At 41.4% G+C, this 19,176-nt stretch overlaps 1 protein-coding gene across 1 annotated transcript in view; it reads left to right on the top strand.

Moving 5' to 3' along the window:
• Positions 1 to 19,176, top strand: part of MGAM (maltase-glucoamylase) — a 102,233-nt gene that overhangs the window by 76,109 nt on the left and 6,948 nt on the right. Inside the window, exons 35-44 of the mRNA XM_047763395.1 lie at positions 3,627 to 3,761; positions 4,594 to 4,681; positions 5,780 to 5,918; positions 6,727 to 6,860; positions 6,976 to 7,010; positions 7,103 to 7,219; positions 10,206 to 10,354; positions 10,964 to 11,048; positions 12,472 to 12,528; positions 18,534 to 18,658. Of these exons, the coding sequence (XP_047619351.1) occupies positions 3,627 to 3,761; positions 4,594 to 4,681; positions 5,780 to 5,918; positions 6,727 to 6,860; positions 6,976 to 7,010; positions 7,103 to 7,219; positions 10,206 to 10,354; positions 10,964 to 11,048; positions 12,472 to 12,528; positions 18,534 to 18,658 (1,064 nt within the window). The remainder of the gene's footprint in view (positions 1 to 3,626; positions 3,762 to 4,593; positions 4,682 to 5,779; positions 5,919 to 6,726; positions 6,861 to 6,975; positions 7,011 to 7,102; positions 7,220 to 10,205; positions 10,355 to 10,963; positions 11,049 to 12,471; positions 12,529 to 18,533; positions 18,659 to 19,176) is intronic.

Below are 19,176 nucleotides of genomic sequence, written 5' to 3'. Positions count from 1 at the left end.
TAGTATCTGTTCTGGAAAGAAGTTCATCGTGTCCTTTTTTTCAGATTCCACATTATCAGTGAAAGCATTTGATGTTGGTGTCCCATCATATGGCTGACTTCACTTAGCATGATAATTTCTAGGTTCATCCATGTTGCTAAAAATGCTGTTATTTCTTTCCTTTTAATGGCTGAGTAATATTCCATTGTGTATATGTACCACATCTTTATCTACTCCTCTGTCGACGGACATTGAGGTTGTTTCCATGTCTTGGCTATTGTATATAGTGCTGCAATGAACACTGGAGTACATGTGTGTTTTTGAGTCATGATTTTCTCTGGATAGATGCCCAGGAGTGGGATTGCTAGATCAAATGGTAATTCTATTTTTAGTTTTCTGAGGCATCTCCATACTGTTTTCCATAGTGGTTGCACCAATTTACAATCCCACCAACAGTGTCATAGGGTTCCTTTTTCTCCACACCTTCTCCAGCACTTATTGTTTGTAGACTTTTTGATGATGGCCATTCTGGCTGGTGTAAGGTGGTACCTCACAGGGGTTTTGGTTTGCATTTCTCTAATAATGAGTGATGTTGAACATCTTTTCATGTGTTTTTTGGCCATCTGTGTATCTTCCTTGGAGAATTGTCTGTTTAGATCTTCTGCCATTTTTTGATGGGGTTGTTCATTTTTTTGGTATGGAGCTGCAGATGGTGTTTGTAAATTTTGGAGATTAATCCTTTGTCAGTCGATTCATTTGCAAAGATTTTCTCCCATTCTGTGGGTTGTCTTTTCATTTTGTTTAGGGTTTCCTTTGCTGTGCAGAAACTTTTAAGTTTAATTAAGTCCCATTTGTTTATTTTTGTTTTTACTGCCATTACTCTAAGAGGTGGATCTTAGAAGATGTTGCTATCATTTATGTCGGAGAGTGTTTGGCCTATGTTTTCCTCTAAGAATTTTATAGTGTCTGGTCTTATGTCTAGGTATATAATCCATTTTGAGTTTATTTTTGTGTATGGTGTTAGGGAGTGTTCTAATTTCATTCTTTTCCATGTGGCTGTCCAGTTTTCCCAGCACCACTTATTGAAGGGGCTGTCTTTGCTCCATTGTATATTCTTGCCTCCTTTGTCACAGAGTAGTTGACTGTAGGTGCATGGGTTTAATTCTGGCCTTTCTACCCTGTTCCACTGATCTATATGTCTGTCTTTGTGCCAGTACCATACAGTTTTGATGACTATAGCTTTGTAGTATAGTCTAAAGTCAGGGAGCCTGATTCTTCCAGCTCTGTGTTTCTTTTTCAGGATGTCTTTGGTTATTCTGGGTCTTTTGTGCTTCCAAACAAACTTTAAAATATTTTGTTCGCGTTCTGTGAAAAATGTCCTTGGTAATTTGATAGGGATTGCATTGAATCTATAGATTGCCTTGAGTAGAATAGTCATTTTGATACTATTGACTCTTCCAATCCATGAGCATGGTATGTCTTATCTGTTTGTATCATCTTTGATTTCTTTCATCAGCATCTTATAGTTTCCAGAGTACAGGTCTTCTGTCTCTTTAGGTGGGTTTATTCCTAAGTATTTTATTCTTTTGGATGTGATGGTAAACCGGACTGCTTCCCTAACTTCTCTTTCTGATCTTTCATTGTTAGTGTATAGAAATGCAGTAGATTTCTTTGTGTTAATTTTGTATCCTGCGACTTTGCCAAAGTCATTGATGAGCTCTAACATTTTTCTGGTAGAGTCTTTAGGTATAGTATCATATCATCTGCAAATAGTGATAGTTTTACTTCTTCCTTTCCAGTTTGGATTCCTTTTCTTTCTTTTACTTCTCTGATTGCCGTGGCTAGGACTTCCAAAACTATGTTGAGTAGTAGTGGCAAGAGTGGATATCCTTGTCTTGTTCCTGATCTTGGCAGGAATTCTTTCACCTTTTCACTGTTGAGAATGATGTTAGCTGTGGGTTTGTCATACATGGGCTTTATTATCTTGAGGTGGGTTCCTTTTATGCCCATTTTATGAAGGGTTTTTATCAGAAATGGGTGTTGGATTTTGTCAGAGGCTTTTTCTCCATCTATTGAGAGAATCATATGATTTTTATTATTCAGTTTATTAATGTGCTGTATCACACTGATTGATTTGTGGATATTGAAGAATCCTTGCATCCCTGGGATAAATCCCACTTGATCATGATGTACAATCCTTTTTATGTATTGTTGGATGCGGTTTGCTAGTATTTTGTTGGGGATTTCTGCATCTATGTTCATCAGTGAAATTGACCTGTAATTTTCTTTTTTGTGGTATCTTTGTCTGGTTTTGGTATCAGGGTGATGATGGCCTCATAGAATGAGTTTGGGCGTGTCCCTTCCTCTGCAATTTTTTGTAATAGTTTCGGAAAGATAGGTATTAGCTCTTCTCGAAATGTGTGATGGAATTCGCCTGTGAAGCCATCTGGTCCTGGACTTCTGTTTGTTGGGAGTTTTTAAATCACAGTTTCAATTTCAGTTCTTGTGATTGGCCCATTCATCTCTTCTATTTCATCTTGGTTTAGTCTTGGAAGAGTGTATTTTTCTAAGAATTTGTCCATTTCTTCTAGGTTTTCCATTTTATTGGCGTATAGTTGCATATAGTAGTCTCTTATGATCCTTTGTGTATCTGTGATGTCCGTTGTTACCTCTCCTTTTTCATTTCTAATTTTATTGATTTGAGTCCTCTCTGTTTTTAGCTTTTAACTCTTAAAATGCACTGAAAAACATAGAGTATCCTATTTACTGAGATGTTGAAAGGATCCTTAAGTTTCATAACAAGCAACATAGGTGATAGAGAAATTTACGAATATTTGCTATTGCTAAGTGGTGTGAATTCCCAGTCTTGCACTGAGCTTTTATCTTATGTCAGGCTCTAAGCTAAGCCCTGGTTGGTTGTGGGGGTGGGGAGTATACAAAAGGCAATAAGAATAATATAAAACAAGGCCCTCACTCTCAGAAGGGTTATAGTTCAGGAGTTATACCTTGGGTCTAATTTCCAGGTTAAAATAAAGACAGTTTTTATTATTTGAAGATAAGAAAAAAGAGAGTTGAAACTTTCTCCTTATTCCTCAGTTTAGTTGATACACAACTGAAATTTTCAGTTGATTCCGAAAAGGTAGAAAACCCAGATGCATACCAGTTGGACAGTCTAATATAATAAAATGCCATCTTGCCTCTCACCTATTTTTCCTAGTGGAGAATTGCCTGGGTGTTTCTTTCCGACCTGTTGTCAGTGCATCTGTGTCTGCCCCTTCCTTTCAAGCTGCAGTCTCCATGGCTCCTGCTTTGTCATTGAAGAGTCCTTAGGAAATTGCAGAACAGAAGTTGAGGGATGGGTATCTAACAGATGAAATAGTGAGTTCAGCATTGTGATGGCTACCGTTCATGTCAATAGAAAAAGGAAAACAGTCCGTGGATGGCTTCCACACAATAAGGTGTCTAATCTGTGCTCATCTCTCTTCTTTGCACTCACTGTATTTCAAATAAGCCAAGAACATTACCTAAACTCTGTTTAACTACCATTACATGGTACAAGGCTTTGCATGAGTTAAGCTTTCAGGAAATGCTTGTTCTTTGTCTCATATGTTTGTTTGGGACAAATTAATTATGTTTAATTTTTGTAGCAATACCGAGCTTACGTGGCCTTCCCAGACTTTTTCCGTAATTCGACTATCACATGGTGGAAGAGGGAACTGAGAGAACTATACACCAATCCACAGGATCCCGAGAAGAGCTTGAAGTTTGACGGCATGTGGATTGTAAGTGTGTGTCTGTGTGTCTGTGTACATGTGACTAGGGGTATTTCTGTCCTGCTGTGGCTAAGCATATGTATCACTGACCTTTAATCAAGAGGGCTCATAGTCATCCAGGAAAGACTTTGGACAAATCCAACTGCAGTTCCTCCCATCAGGAGTGGAACGTTCTGATACTCCCCATACCTTGTACCTTGCCTGAAGTTCTTGCTGTAAAATTCCAAGGTGATTACCAAGAAATCTTTGGAACTGAGCCTGCCTCGCACCCTAACTCACTTAGATTGTTGTTTTTGTTTTTGTTTTTTTTTTCCCCAAATCCTCCAGTCAGTCATTCAGTCATTCTGTAGGACCTAACTGACATTTTGCAAGCTGGATTCGATGAGCCCCCTGGGCTGGTATCTATGGCATTACTGGGTGGCAAATAACTTATTGGGTCAACTTACAATACTGGGTCACTCTCTACTTCCTTGTCTCTGAGTTGATAGGAGAGAATCTTTTTTTTTTTTTTTTTTTTAAGTGAGCCAGGAGTTCCCATTGTGGCTCAACAGGTTAAGAACTTGACTAGTATCCATGAGGACATGGGTTAGATCCCTGGTCTCACTCAGTGGGTTAAGGATCTGGCATTGCTCTGAGCAGTGGTGTAGGTCACAGACGCAGCTCGGATCCCTCATTGCTGTGGCTGTGGTGTAGGCTGGCAGCTGCAGCTCTGATTCGACCCCTAGCCTGGGAACTTCCATATGCTGAGGGTGAAGCCCTAAAAAGACAAAACAAAAAAAAACAAAAAAAAACCAGAAAACAGAAACTAAAAGTGAGACGTATCTGTGTCTGACATTTCTAGGATATGAATGAACCGGCGAGTTTTGTGAATGGGGCAGTTTCTCCAGGCTGCAGGGACAGCTCTCTGAACCACCCTCCCTACATGCCATGTAAGGACCCTTGGCCTCCTCTACTGGCAGTGCCACAGCTACAAGGAGCAAGGCCCGGAAGAGCCCAAGAGCCAGGGGGTCATTCTGATGCTCAGGCGCATCCTTACTGATGCTCTGGTTTGGGGGAGGGAGGGAGACAAACACAGTCTAAGAACTTTACGCAGGTTGATGTGGGCAAGTCATTGGCCCTTTGGGGTGAATGTCTCAAATTGTTTTTCAGAAAACATTTAACATTGGTGATGTCTCCAGAGGCTTCTACAACTAAGTTTCTTACCTCTCCAAGCTCACATAAATCCATCCACAGGAATTTGTTGCACCACCAGTGGGTGGAAAGTCACGGCCTCCCCATGTCGTGGAGTCCATGCACTTTAATGTTATACTTGTGTTCGTATCTTGGCTCTGGAAATTCTCCTCTCCATGAATTGGTTGACCTTCAGCAGATTACTTGGTATTTCCAAATCTCAGGTTTTTAGCCTGTAACAGGAGGATAATTATATCTTACTAGAATTTATGAGAATTACATGGGATGGACTGGAAGTCTGGGATTAATAGATGCGAACTATTGCTTTTGGAGAGGATGAGCAATGAGATCCTGCTGTACAGCACAGGGAGCTATATCCAGTCACTTGCGATGGAGCAGGATGGAGGATAATGTGAGAGAAAGAATGTGCGTGTGCGTGTGTGTGTGCGTGTGTGTGTGTGTGTGTATGAATGACTGGGTCACTTTGCTGTACAGTGGAAATTGACAGAAGCCTGTAAATCAACTATATCGGAAAAAATTAAAATCATAAAAATAAGTTAAAAAAGAATTACATGGGATAATGTACATGTTAACAGCTGAGGTTGGAGAGTGTTTGTCAGCAGGGCGTTCTTCCCCTGCCTTCTCCTGGGGAGCCCTTCAGGGCACTTGATGTTGAAAACACCAGCAGGTACCACTGGTGCTCAGTGCCGAGCACGCTTCCATGCCCCTGGGAAGGAGAGGGAGCCAGCAGGGGTCAAGGTAGCCTTCCGATCCAGAGTTCAATGCCTTGAAGAGAGGTCAGGGGTAAAGAGGATCGGGCAGGGGTGGCTTTCACCTCACCGGATCTTTCTCCTCAGATTTGGAGTCCAGGAACAGTGGCCTGAGCAGCAAGACCCTGTGCATGGAGGGCGAGCAGATCTTGCCTGACGGCTCCCCCGTGCGGCACTACGACGTCCACAGCCTCTACGGGTGGTCCCAGACCAGACCCACCTACGAGTGAGTCCTCCCTCACCTCCCTTCTCCAGTCGGGCCAGCCTGCAGGGCCAGCCAGTGACTCATGAAGTTGCCCTGCTTCTCCTTTCACTCCCTCTTCCAGGGGTTAAGACGTGTTTAATTATAACTATGTAGCAGTTCATGGAGCCAGACCCTGTGGTCATAGGAAGGAGGACAGACTTAAATAAGGCATGGTGCTGCCAGTGAGAGGCTAATCGTCCTAGCAGAGGATATACACATGGGGACACAGGCAGTTAGCAGATGATGCTATAATAATCTTAGTTATAAGGGAATATGGAGGATTGGAGGGCTCTTCATTACGAAAGTGACTCATGTCTTATTAGGATTTTTTTTGGGGGGGAGTGGGTATCTTGGTGGATAGCTGACTGGTATTCTATGGATTTGGCGCTCTCCCATTTTGTGTGCTCAGTCAGTGATTAATAAGAATGATCCTTAGGAAAGCCTTATCAAGGAATTCACTTTCTTCTTTCCCAAATATACAAAACTACATATTGAGTAAATAAATAGCAAGATTTAGTGATTGCTTCTTCTTTTTAGGTGATCCAGTGAGCTTATTACATTGTGGCGCTCTTACTAAAACACTGTAAAACACTATGTAAAGGAGCAACTTTTACTATTATCTCCACCATCTAGAATCAGCCAGTGGGGATGTCATTATGGCTCAGATTTCCATACTCCCTTCTGTGACCCAGGAAACATTTTGTCGCCATGCCCCGGGCTCAGGAGCTCAGGGAGGAGGAGCTCTGTGGTCCCCCCACCCCAAGTCACCTTCTTGTCCCCCTCCGGGCAGAGTTGTGCAGGAAGTGACGGGAGAGAGAGGGATCATCATCACCCGCTCCACCTTCCCCTCTTCTGGCCGCTGGTCAGGACACTGGCTGGGCGACAACACGGCTGCGTGGGACCAGCTAAGGAAATCTATCATCGGTGTGTGGGCTGCTGGTGGGGAGAGGAGTGGGGGTCTTGGATCAAGGATTCTCTGAGGAAGGAGGAGGGGCAGGCCACAGGGCCCTCTCTGACGCAGCTCTGGTTCTCCTTGCAGGCATGATGGAGTTTAGCCTCTTCGGCATCTCCTATGTAAGTGTCCTCTGCATTACTCCTCATCACCGACAGATGGTGCCATCTCTCAGAAATCACTAACAGGACCATTTTATCCCATCTTCTTTCAGACGGGAGCAGATATCTGTGGATTCTTTCAAGATGCTGAGTTTGAAATGTGTGCTCGCTGGATGCAGCTGGGGGCCTTTTACCCCTTCTCAAGGAACCACAACACCATTGGGACCAGGGTAGGACATTAAACTCAGAGCACAAACGTTTTGTGTCACCAGGAACACTGACTCCAATTTTTAACTACAAGAACTGCAGTGTGTATTCCCCAAGGACGTCTTCAACACCGTAAACCTTCATGTTTCTTCTTTCCTTCTTTCCTTCTTCTTTTTTTCTTTGTTTTGTTCTTGTTTTTTTGTCTTTTTAGGGCGGATCCTGCAGCATATGGAAGTTCCCAGGCTAGGGGTCAAATCGGAGCTGCAGCCACCGGCCTACACCACAGCCACAGCAATGCAGGATCCAAGCCACGTCTGCAACTTACACTACAGCTCACAGCAATGCTGGATCCTTAACCCCCTGAGCAAGGCCAAGGATTAAACCGGCGTCCTAATGGATGCTGGTCAGATTTGTTTCCGCTGAGCCACAACAGGAACTCCTCTTTCTTTCTTTCTTTTTTTATTTTTGATATATATTATGAAATGACTACCAAACTAGGGTGCGTTAACACCCCATCACTTCACTCATCATCATTTCTTTTTTGTGGTGAGAACCTTTAATATCTATACTCATAGCAACTTTCAAGTATGTAATACAGTATTGTTAACTATAGGGACCAGGTTGTATGTTAGATCACCAGAAATTTTTTTCTTTAATTTTTTATTATAGTTGATTTACAGTGTTCTGTCAATTTCTGCTGTACAGCAAAGTGACCCAGGCACACACATACACAAACAGATATATATGTGTGTATATATGTATATCTACATTCTTTTTCTCACATTATCCTCCGTCATGTTCCGTTGCAAGTGACTAGATATAATTCCCAGTGCTACACAGTAGGATCTCATTGCTTCTCCACTCCAAATGCAGTAGTTTGCCTCTACCAACCCCAAAATCCCAGACCCTCCCACCACCTCCCTCTCTCTCTTGGCAACCACAAGATTGTTCTCCATGTCCATGAGTTTGTTTCTTGTCTGTAGATAGGTTGATCTGTGCCATACTGTAGACTGCAGATATGAGTGATATCATATGGTATTTGTCCTTCCCCTTCTGACTTACTTCACTTGGTATGAGAAGCTCTGGTTTCATCCATGCTGCTGCAAATGGCATTATTTTGTTCTTTTTTTAAGGCTGAGTGGTATTCCATTGTGTATATGTACCAGATCTTCTTAATGTTCATCTGTCAGTGGACATTTAGGTTGTTTCCAAGTCTTGGCGATTTTAAATAGTGCTGCAATGAACATAGGGGTGTATATGTCTTTCTCAATGAAAATTATGTCTGGATATAATACATTTTTAGATTATTAATAAATATAGATGTGGATACTTTATAACAAGAAGCCTTTACTCTTTGACTAACATCTCCCCATTTCCTTCACCTCCCAGCCCCTGATAACCACCACTCTATGCTCTGTTTCTATCACTTAAAATATTTCATATTCCACATATAAATGATATCATACAGTAACTTTCTCTCTTTTTATGACTAATTTCACTTGGCATGAAGCCATCAAAGTCCATCCCTGTAGTTATAAATGGCAGTATTTCCTGCTTTCTCATGTCTAAGTAATGTTCCACTGTAAATATGTGTGTGTGTGTGTGTGTGTGTGTGTGTGTGTGTGTGTGTGTGTGTACCACATCTTCTTTATCCATTTACCCATCAATGGACATTTAGGTAGTTTCCATATTTTGACTGTCACCAATAATGCTGCAATGAATATGGGAGTGCATATCTCTTTAAGACACTAATTTTATTTCTTTTGGATATATACCCAGAAGTAGAATTGCTGGATCACATGGTAGTTCTATTTTTAAATTTTTGATGAACCCCAATTTTTTCCCAGTTTAAATTCCCATCAAAGATACACAAGGATCCCTTTTCTCCAGAGCATCACCAATTCTTGTTATTTTTTGTCTGCTTGATAATAGCCCTTCTAACAGAAGTGAGGTGATATTTCACTGTGGTTTTGATTTGTATTTCCATGACTATTAGTGATGTTGCATATCTTTTTATATACGTGTTAGCCATTTGTATGTCTTCTTTGGAAACTAGAAATCTATAACAAGAGGAAAACTGGAAAACATTCCACTAATAAAAGCAGTATGATATTGGCATAAGAATAGACTCAGAGACCAATGGAACAGAATTAAGAGCTAATACTGTAAACTAATATTTGACAAGGGAGCCAAAAGTACTCAGTGGAGAAAACAGACCCTTTAGTGAATGATGGTAGGAAAACCTGGTGATCACAAGCAGAAGAATGAAATTGAACCTCTGTCTTACCGCATTCACAAAAACTAACTCGAAATGGTTTAAAGACTTAATCATGAGACCTGAATCCACAAAATTCTTAGACGAAAACATAGGAAAAAAAACTCCTTGATATTGTTCTTGGCAATTTTTTTTTTTTGGATATGTCACCAAAAACACAAACAACAAAAGCAAATTTAAGTAAGTGGGACTATATCACACTCAAAAGCTTCTACATGGAATCAGCAAAATGAAAAGACAATCTACAGAATAGGAGAAAATATTTGCAGGCCATATGTCTGCAACTTATTTAATATCCAAAATATATAAGGCATTCATACAACTCAATAGCAAAAAAAAAAAAAAAAAGCTAATTTAGAAACGGGCAGAGGAACTGAATAGATATTTTCCGAAAGAAGATACACAAATAGCTAACAGGTACATGAAAAAAGTCTCATGTTCTGATGAATCATATTCCTTAGTATCCTTTAGATTATTCTTTTGGTTTGGGCATTATACCAAATATATCCCCCTACCCAAATTGCATATGGGGAATGTTTTTTTCATCTGTCCTGGGAAAGCATCAGTGAGTGACCTTTCAGCCTATTAAAAATATTCTGTGTCTCATCTGTGGTCATCGTGGGTTTAGCTATGTGTGATCTTCAGTTGGCATAAATGTTCACTGACCTCCTTAAGTGCCCCCAGACCCCCAGACCCCCTAAAGTGAGCCCTGAATGCTCTTATTTTCTCTTTAGAGGCAAGACCCTGTGTCCTGGAATGCCACCTTTGTGGACATCTCCAAAAGTGTCCTGGAGATCAGATACACCCTGTTGCCGTATCTCTACACCCTGATGCACATGGCCCATGCAGAGGGCAGCACGGTCGTGCGGCCTCTTCTCCACGAGTGAGTTTCTAGCCAGGGCTCCAGGGCCCATGGGATCGTTTCCTTCTATGTGGTGGCAGCTGAAGAAAACAATTCTTCCAAATTAACTTAAAGACACGAATTGCCTCTGCCCAAAGCTCTTTAGGTATAGACCGTACCTTATGACTCTTTTAGCATGGTGTCAATTAACTCCTTAGCTCTTTGATAAGGATATTGAATTTTTTTAAAAAGTCTCAAAATGATATACAATATAGCATAGAATAATTTTGCTCTAATTTGGGCATGGAAGGACCTACCCATCTTTGTAGTAGTTCAGATCACAAAGGAAGGCCTTCCAGGAGGATATCTGAGCAATGAAGGCCATTCTTGCATTAAAATGTGCCGTGGTTAAGAAACATGGGGATATTGATTGGTGAGAACATGTCTAAATGCAACCATTGCTGTGGTTTGAAGAACATTATATATAGAAAGTGGGTACGTATCTGATTAACGGAGACCTAGTGAAAGAGTGGAGGATGGCATAGAAGCAGCTGGATTTCCCACTTGGGTCTGAACTGAGGAGGTGCTTCAAGGCCTTGAGCTGGGGACCTACTGGGATCCTAATTGTGATACCTTGGTTTTCTTTTCCAGGTTTGTATCAGACCGGGTAACCTGGGATTTAGACAGTCAGTTCCTGCTGGGCCCAGCCTTCCTGGTCAGCCCTGTCCTGGAACCTGTGAGTATGGGAGCCTCTGATGACTGGAAGATCCCACCTATGAGGCTGGTGAACAGTCGAGAAGAAAAACCTGGTCTGGGGGTCCTGAGATATGTTCTTTCTTTTTTTTTTTTTTTTTTTTTTTTTTTTTAAGGGCTGCACCTGTGGCATATGGAAGTTCCCAGGCTAAGGGTCAAATCGGAGCTACAGCTGCCAGTCTACACCACAGCCACAGCCACGTCAGATCCGCGCTTCTTCTGTGACTCCTCCACAGCTCACGGCAATGCCAGATCCTTAACCCACTGGGCAAGGCCAGGGATCGAACCAGCGTCCTCATGGATACTAGTTGGGCTCCTTTCCACTGAGCCACAATGGGAACTTCCAGAGACGTGTTTCTTTTTCTCCCTCTGCCTCTCTCTCTCCCTCTAAGCTCAAGTCTGTCTCTTAGGTGTTCTATTCCTCACCTCTCTCATCTTTAAAATCAACATGACAAATTCTGAATCATTGGACCATTGAGAAGGAAAAATCCTTAGGATACATTTGAAGATGTAATCACTTCATCATTAACTGAAATAAGGAGTATGAGTCAGGTGGGGACAGCACTACTATAATGAAATCCTCACAATCCTCTATCACCATTAAAACAAAACTTTTCTGAAGGATTTTTTTTTTTTTTGGTCTTTTTAGAGCCGCACCCACGGAATATGGAGGTTCCCAGGCTAGGGGTCTAATCGGAGCTGTAGCCACCGGCCTACGCCAGAGCCACAGCAACGCAAGATCCGAGCCACGTCTTCGACCTACACCAAAGCTCATGGCAACGCTGGATCCTCAACCCACTGAGCGAGGCCAGGGATTGAACCCACAAACCTCATGGTTCCTAGTCAGATGCATTAACCACTGAGCCATGACGGGAACTCCCAGAAGGATTGTTTGCAGCTCTGTGTAATCTTGTCCTTTCTGGCTACTCCTTCTCTTTCCTCTATAAGAGGTCCTCAGGTAGCCACGTCTTTACTTCCTTTATTGATGATTTGGCTTCTGATTAAGATACCAATTCATTGGATCCTCCCCAAAAGTTATTGCACTGATCATAATTTCTGAAGCACTGGTGCCATAAACCTACCAAAATTTTTTCTGCCCCAAACCCAACCTCAGTTTGTCTCTTTAGAGAAGGTATGGGATAAGTCTATAAGCAAATGGTGATTTCCCCCCCCCCCCACCCAAAGTCCTAGATCCCGGCAAGTTTTATAGATGCCGCCATTTTCGGTTAGGCAAGTGTCCCAGTTTGAGAAGGAGCTGGGGCAGGAAGCCTTCCCAGCAATTGCTAACCTTGAGTGGCCCAAGGCCATCACTCTTGTTTTGACCCCTTACTGTGCAGACTGGCAATTCTGCCCTAGATGCTGAACCCACTGCTCATGCCTTTTTGTTGTTGTCGCTTTAATTTTAGAATGCCAGAAATGTCACTGCCTATTTCCCCAGAGCCCGCTGGTATGATTATTACACGGTAAGTCTTTCTAATTACTTATATGCACCCTCAGGAAAATGGTAGCGTGGACGCTTTCAGGGGCTTTAGACTCCGACAGACCTCAGGTCAAATTCTGGCTCTGTAACCCACCTGATATATGACCTTGGTCAAGTCACTTTTAACCCTGTCGCCTGGGTTTTTTTCACCTCCAAGTGGGGAAAGACAGCTTGCCTCACAGAACTGTTGTGCGATGTATAAAAGCATCTCGTGGAGTGCCTGGCCTTTTGTAGATGTTGTTTGTATGTTAGTTTTTCATCTTTCCTTTACCACCTCTATTCACAGAGGCATGTCGTGGCAGACACTAGTATTAACCCTGGACACTATGGTGGAAACTGGTTTTTGTTCATGTCCTCCCTGACAGGCTGGAAGGTCAGAGGTATTAGGGGCTTTTCCTCTCTGTCTTTTGACGGTATACCTTCTTTTATAGCACGGATGCTCAAAGAGGAGTTATTAAATGTTATTTTCTAAGGTAAGCACCATCCTAGGTAGCGCGTAAAATGTGCACAGAAGCACAAGGCCCGGCTCCTCCGAGCTGGAGCGCTGCAGGTGCATTTAGAAATGTGGAAGGAACGTGACCTTCCCCGTTGTGTGACTTTTCTGGGCCAGTCTGAGCCCCAGAGACTCAGCTGGGAAAACAGCATCTTTCACAGACGCTTTGAGGCAGTGTTCTTTCGCAGGGATACAGACAAATCAGAGTTTGATTCTTGAGGAAGGGTCAAAGGTGGTGTTTCCCATCCTTCCAACCAGGAGAAAACTCTGCTGACTTTTCTGAAGAGAACAAAGCAGAGAACTAAAAATACAGCCAAATGATAATAGCAGGAGAACAAGAGGCAGAGCCCTCTGGGCCCTTTTATCCAAGCCCTTCGTAGTGGGATTGGGTGAACACCCTGCAAGGGCAATGGAAATTTTGTTCCTTTCCTTCTCTGTCTCAAGGAGCTCTGAGTTCTCCCTTGACACCCCATTATATGCTGGGCTGGGTCTGCCCTCTGGGTGGCAGTAGGTTAAGGGAGGTATGTGCTCCCAGGCAGGGCTTTCCCAGAGGGAGCAGCCAGCTTCCTTAAGCCTAGTCTCTGTCCTGGGTTTGCATGCTGACTGTCCTGTTCACTAACAGACAGTTGTCCTGAGTACCTTGAGGCTCCTGGGTGTGGGGTCAGGGCCAAGGTGAGGCCAGTGAGGCACCTAGGGGCACACAGGTTAAGGAGGCACTCACTCCTTTTTAAGGTGGCCTCTGAGAGTGAGTGCCTTCCTTAACCTTGTACCTTAGGCACCTCATATGTCTCATGCTGGTCCTAGCCTTGCCCAGGTGCAAACCACCTTACCAGCTGGGTGTGGAATCCTAGAAGAGTTTCCCTGTGGAGTTCACCATCTAACCTGGCGCTTAAGTTTGTATGTTATAAGCGCTAATACATATGCACATAATTATATATGCCGTGCAAAAGAAATATGAAATGTAAGAACTATCAAAGAAGAGAAAAGCTCCCTGGAATTGCTGATTTTATACATGGCCTTTTTGTTTTGTTTTGTTTTTGTTTTTGTCTTTTTAGGGCTGCACCTGCGGCATATGGAGATTCACAGGCTAGGGGTTGAATCAGAGCTGTAGCTGCTGGCCTACACTACAGCCACAGCAACGCTGGATCCTTAACCCACTGAGCGAGGCTAGAGATCAAACCCACATCTTCCTGGATGCTAGTTGGGTTCTTTAACCACTGAGCCATGACGGGAATGCCAAGTCTAGAATTTAGAGGAAGAAAAGATGCAGGTATACTGGTTAAAGGGTGGAAGACATCAGGGGAACATGGGATTGGAAACATACCTTGAAAGACATGTAGGGTGCCAAAAATACATTAGGCTAGTAAAAATACCTCCACCAGTAAAAATTCAAACATTGGAGAAAGGAAAACGTTGGAAAATTTACCGTCATCACTGTCTCCCAATCCTTGGTCCCCCTTCTAAAGCTGCCCCCATTAACAATGTTATGTATCTTTGGTGATAAAAATTTGTGCAGAGATTAGGATGTGTATTCTTTTATTTACACAAATAGGACCTTACCAGACATACTATGAAATCCTTTGATTAATTCACCTAATAACATATCTTGAAGATCTTTGTATATCAGCACTTGAAGCTCTTCCATATTCTTTTTAGCAATGGTGTTATATTCCATTGCATGGAATCATTTAGCAAACCAGCTCTGTGGATGGGCAGTTAGGATTTTGGTTTGTCTGTTTTAGTGTTTTCTTTTTCTAATTAATGGAGCGATTAATTATATATATACCTTGGTATGAGTTTTAGTTAGTGAAATTGCTGGGACAAAGTATTGGACATTTTGGGGTTTTTTTGGTTGTTGTTTTGCTATTTTGTTTTTGTTTTTTGGTTTTGGGGGGGGGTTTTTTGGTGTCAGAAGTGGGATACAGTATTGGACATTTTGATAGAGGCTGGCAGATTGCTTTCCGAAAGGTTTTATCACCACTCAGTCCATTGACAGTCTACAGAAATGTCAGTAAAATATACTTAATATTTTAAAAGATGAAGAGGAACTATATATTACAGATGTTATCAAAAGCATGGAAAAACTTGGACTTGGTAGATGGAATGGAAACTTAAGCTATCCACTTGGAGCAGAAGATTCAAGCTGCTCCTGTTCCTGAGCTGGGTTTCTTTGTGGTTACATAGGTTATTACATACTTAAGTGAGGGAGGAGTTTATATATAGTTCATATAGTTTCTATTTCTAGAGTTAACTTAAACTGTCCTCCCTTCCATTCAACTAAACATTGTTAGCCTAAATTTCCATCTTGTCTGTTCAAGAGGGCATGGCCTAGCTCCACCCCTAGCCAGAGAAGCTGCTTAATACAAAAATCTTTAATATAAGTTGGCAAAATTTCGGAAACAATTTACAGTCTCATCGGCACTTGATGAGAGTGTTCATTTCCCTAAGTCTTTGTCAGTTTTGACTGTTCGAGTTTTTTATTTTTAATTTTATGTTCATCTTTGTGTCACTCTTAAAGGCAATATGGTTCCTGATGCTTGTCATTGATTCGATTTGTGATCACCTTTGACAGGCCATTTACACTCTGTGACCTTTCTGTTCTTTTGCAGTTTGCTGTTAAGATAAACTGTACTGATTTTTAAAGAGTATTTACACATTTAAGTTGATAACACTTTGCCATATTTATTTGGAAATATTTTTCTACTTTGTCATTTGCATTTTAATTGCTTATGATTTTAAATAGAAATTTTAACTTTTATATAGTCAAATTAATTTTTTTTAAGTCACTAGAATTCATTCAGTGAATAGTGAAATGTTAGGATAAAACCTTTTTGGGTCAAGGGTCCCAATATTTTTGCTTTGCTAAACTCTTATCATATACTGCTGTTATATACGTTAGAATTTGTCTGAAAGGTCTCTCTTTTCTATTTTTGATTTTTTAATCTATGAGCTACTTATTTTGTCAGTTCTGAACATTTTTACTGATTGCGTATTTCTAATACAGTTTAATATGTGATATAGGTCATCACCCTTTTTCAAGATGTTTTTGATTATTATTTTTATGTAATCTCCCAGGTTAGATTAATGTAATATTGTCAATGCAGAAAATAAAAACAAACCTGCACTAGAGCTTTCATGTGTTTGATATATGTATTATATATAGCATCATGTCATATCATATACTGTAATATGATCTTAATTGTATGATTAATTATGTAATTATGTTATTAATTATATATCTTATGCATGTAATTAATATATCACTGTATATGTTAATTATGTGCTTGATATAAACCAGTTAATTATAATTATATATGTTATATATCTGGGAAGAAATGATAATGTTATAGGTTTATTCCTGGAGTATGTATATTTTCACCAAAAAAGTCCAAGGATGTTTCATAGCAGCATTGTTTGTCAAATGTTTTTTAAAAAACTTGAAATAAGCCAAATATCCATCAACAGTAAAATGAATAAATAGGTTGTGATCTGTTTTTAAAACTGAATACCATAGGGCGATGAAAATAACAAACTATTGCTACACTAATAAAGATAATGAACATCGCAAACGTAGTCAGAGATAAGACGGTAAAGAATGAATGATTCCATTTATGGAGATGGATGAGAGACTTACTCATCAAAAACAGACAAGAGTGGAAGAAATCAGAGTAGTTGCTGCCTTTGGTGTGGTGATTGTTATGAGAGGGGATGAGACTGTTTTCAGGGATGCTGGCAACATTCACTTCTTGGTCTAGGTGGTGGTTTCACACATGTGTTCATGTGGTAAAACTTTACTGAGCTGTGTACTTGTTCGGATAATCTTTTGTACATATGTTATTAAAAAATTAACTAGAAGGTTCTCCTCCTTAGAAAGATAAGGGGATATGCTTAAAATAAGAAAGCATGCTTTAAACAAGGCAGAAGGCATATTCACAGAGTTCCTGCTGTGACATGGCAGGTAAAGGATCTTGCGTTGTCTCTATGGTGATGCTGGTTCTATTCCTGGCCCAGTGCGGTGTGTTAAGGATCTGGCTTTGCTGCAGCTGTGTAGCAGTGGTGTAGGCCACAGCTGCAGCTCAGATTGGATCCCTGGGCTGGGAACTTCCATATGCCACGGGTATGGCTGAAAAAGATGAAAATTCACCTGTACAGAGTCATGTTGGTTATCTTTTCATTTTAACAGTGCTGCTTTTAGATTTTATCTTACAGTCATGTCTTTATAGATGTTTTAGTAGGATTTTGTTAGTCTAGCCCAGTCTGAAACTAAAGGCCATTAAGCAAACTTGTGACACATTAGGTACTGGAAAGGAGATCCTGACAAGGTGTCATATCACATTTAGCCATAATATGTAGTAGAATGAAGAAGACATTGACAGAAATAGAGAATTTAGTGGAAGATAATTTTGATGGTTTTACATTAATCAAGTTTCACTTGGAGGCAGGACAGTCAGTGGAGGAAAAGTCCAGTATTCAGAAGATACTGCAATAAAATGTCATCGAGAGCATATATTTCAATTTTCTCATGATAGCAGTAAGAAAACTGAAGAAGCCCAGAGATTTGGGGCTGGAATTTTTATTAAGTCCTATAGACTTTGTGGTCTTGAGGCAGGCCCATGAAGCAGGGTCCAGCCCAGAGAATGTGGTCCCTGTCATTGGGCTTCCTTCTGTCACCTAATCCTAGTTTTTTGTTTGTTTATTTGTTTGTTGCTTTTTAGGGCCACACCCGAGGCATATGGAAATTCCCAGGCTAGAGGGTCGAATCAGGTCTGAACCCCGCCTGCAACCTACCCCACAGCCACAGTAACTCCGGATCCTTAACCCACTGAGAATCCACATCTTTACAGATGCTAGTCAGATTCATTTCCACTGTGCCACAATGAGAACTCCTGCTCCTAGTTTTATACAGTTCAAATCTGTATAGAATGAACATCAGGGACTAAAAATGAAGAAATGTCATGGTAGCTTTACTTTTTACCTCCAAAGTGGCGATTCTCAAATGGGTGGATTTACCTACCAGGGGACATTGGCCATGACTGGAGACATTTTCGTTTGTCACGTTATGGTGGGAGGTAGGGGAGATGCTTCAGGTATCTAGTAATGGACATTGGTCAACATCCAAAAAGCACAGAAGAGTCCCCACAACAAAGAGTTTTTTTGGCCCAAATTGTCCAGAGTGCTAAAGGCTAGAAGCCTTCTCTCGGTAGAGAACTCGTGGAAGGACAGTCTCTTAGGAACTGAGGTTTATGGCTTGGGGCAAGAGACACTTCTCCTTGTCACCTCTGAGGCAGGTTCAAGATGTTAAGCCTAAGAGAAGACAGAGTGAGTGAAAGATAAGGATTTGTGAAGTGAGTCAGCTCACTTTCATCCTCGCTGCACAGCATCTGGGTGAGTGCGGAAGAGTGTGATGACAGGTCCCGAACGGGCATTGGGTCCAGAGTGTGGACGCGATGTCTGGTCGGTGCATCGGTCCATCATCTCATGCTTCTGGCCCACAGGGAGTGGACATTAACGCCCGAGGAGAGTGGAGGGACTTGTCAGCGCCTCTGGACCACATTAATCTTCACATCCGCGGGGGATACATCCTGCCCTGGCAAGAGCCCGCACAGAACACTTACTACAGGTGAATGATGTGCCCAGATGTCCCTTTCCCCACAGGGTCCATGGACCCACCAGTCCTTGAGCCACACCTGCAGGCTCCAACGCACTTTTTACTAAGCATTTTTGTATTTTAGCCCTTTTCAGATTTGGTACTATTTGAGCAATTATTGACACCTATTTTAGATCTACGTGGGTGAGATATTAGGTCTAATTAGTGACATTTAAAATGGAAGTCAAACAGAAGAAACTGTGGCTCGTGCTAGCTTTAGACTGTCTTGATCCTAGTTGACTCCTTGCTAAGAGAACTCTTGCTGAAAAATTGTGTAAGCTCTATGGCAGTTGATGCCTGAGGCTGAAGTTCCTTATAAACAAGATTTTAAAATTCTAGACCTAAGTCTATATAATAATTAGTAATAGCTAACATCAGGTGAATGTTTGCTCTGTGCCTAGAACTGTGCTAGGATGGAGATTTCTATTTGGATATTATCTATTTTTCTTTCTTTTTTTCTTTTTTTTTTTTTTTTTTTTTTGCTTTTAGGG

Source organism: Phacochoerus africanus, chromosome 16 (assembly GCF_016906955.1).
Source record: "Phacochoerus africanus isolate WHEZ1 chromosome 16, ROS_Pafr_v1, whole genome shotgun sequence".
NCBI lineage: Eukaryota > Metazoa > Chordata > Mammalia > Artiodactyla > Suidae > Phacochoerus > Phacochoerus africanus.
This window is presented reverse-complemented; position numbering and strand designations above follow the sequence as displayed.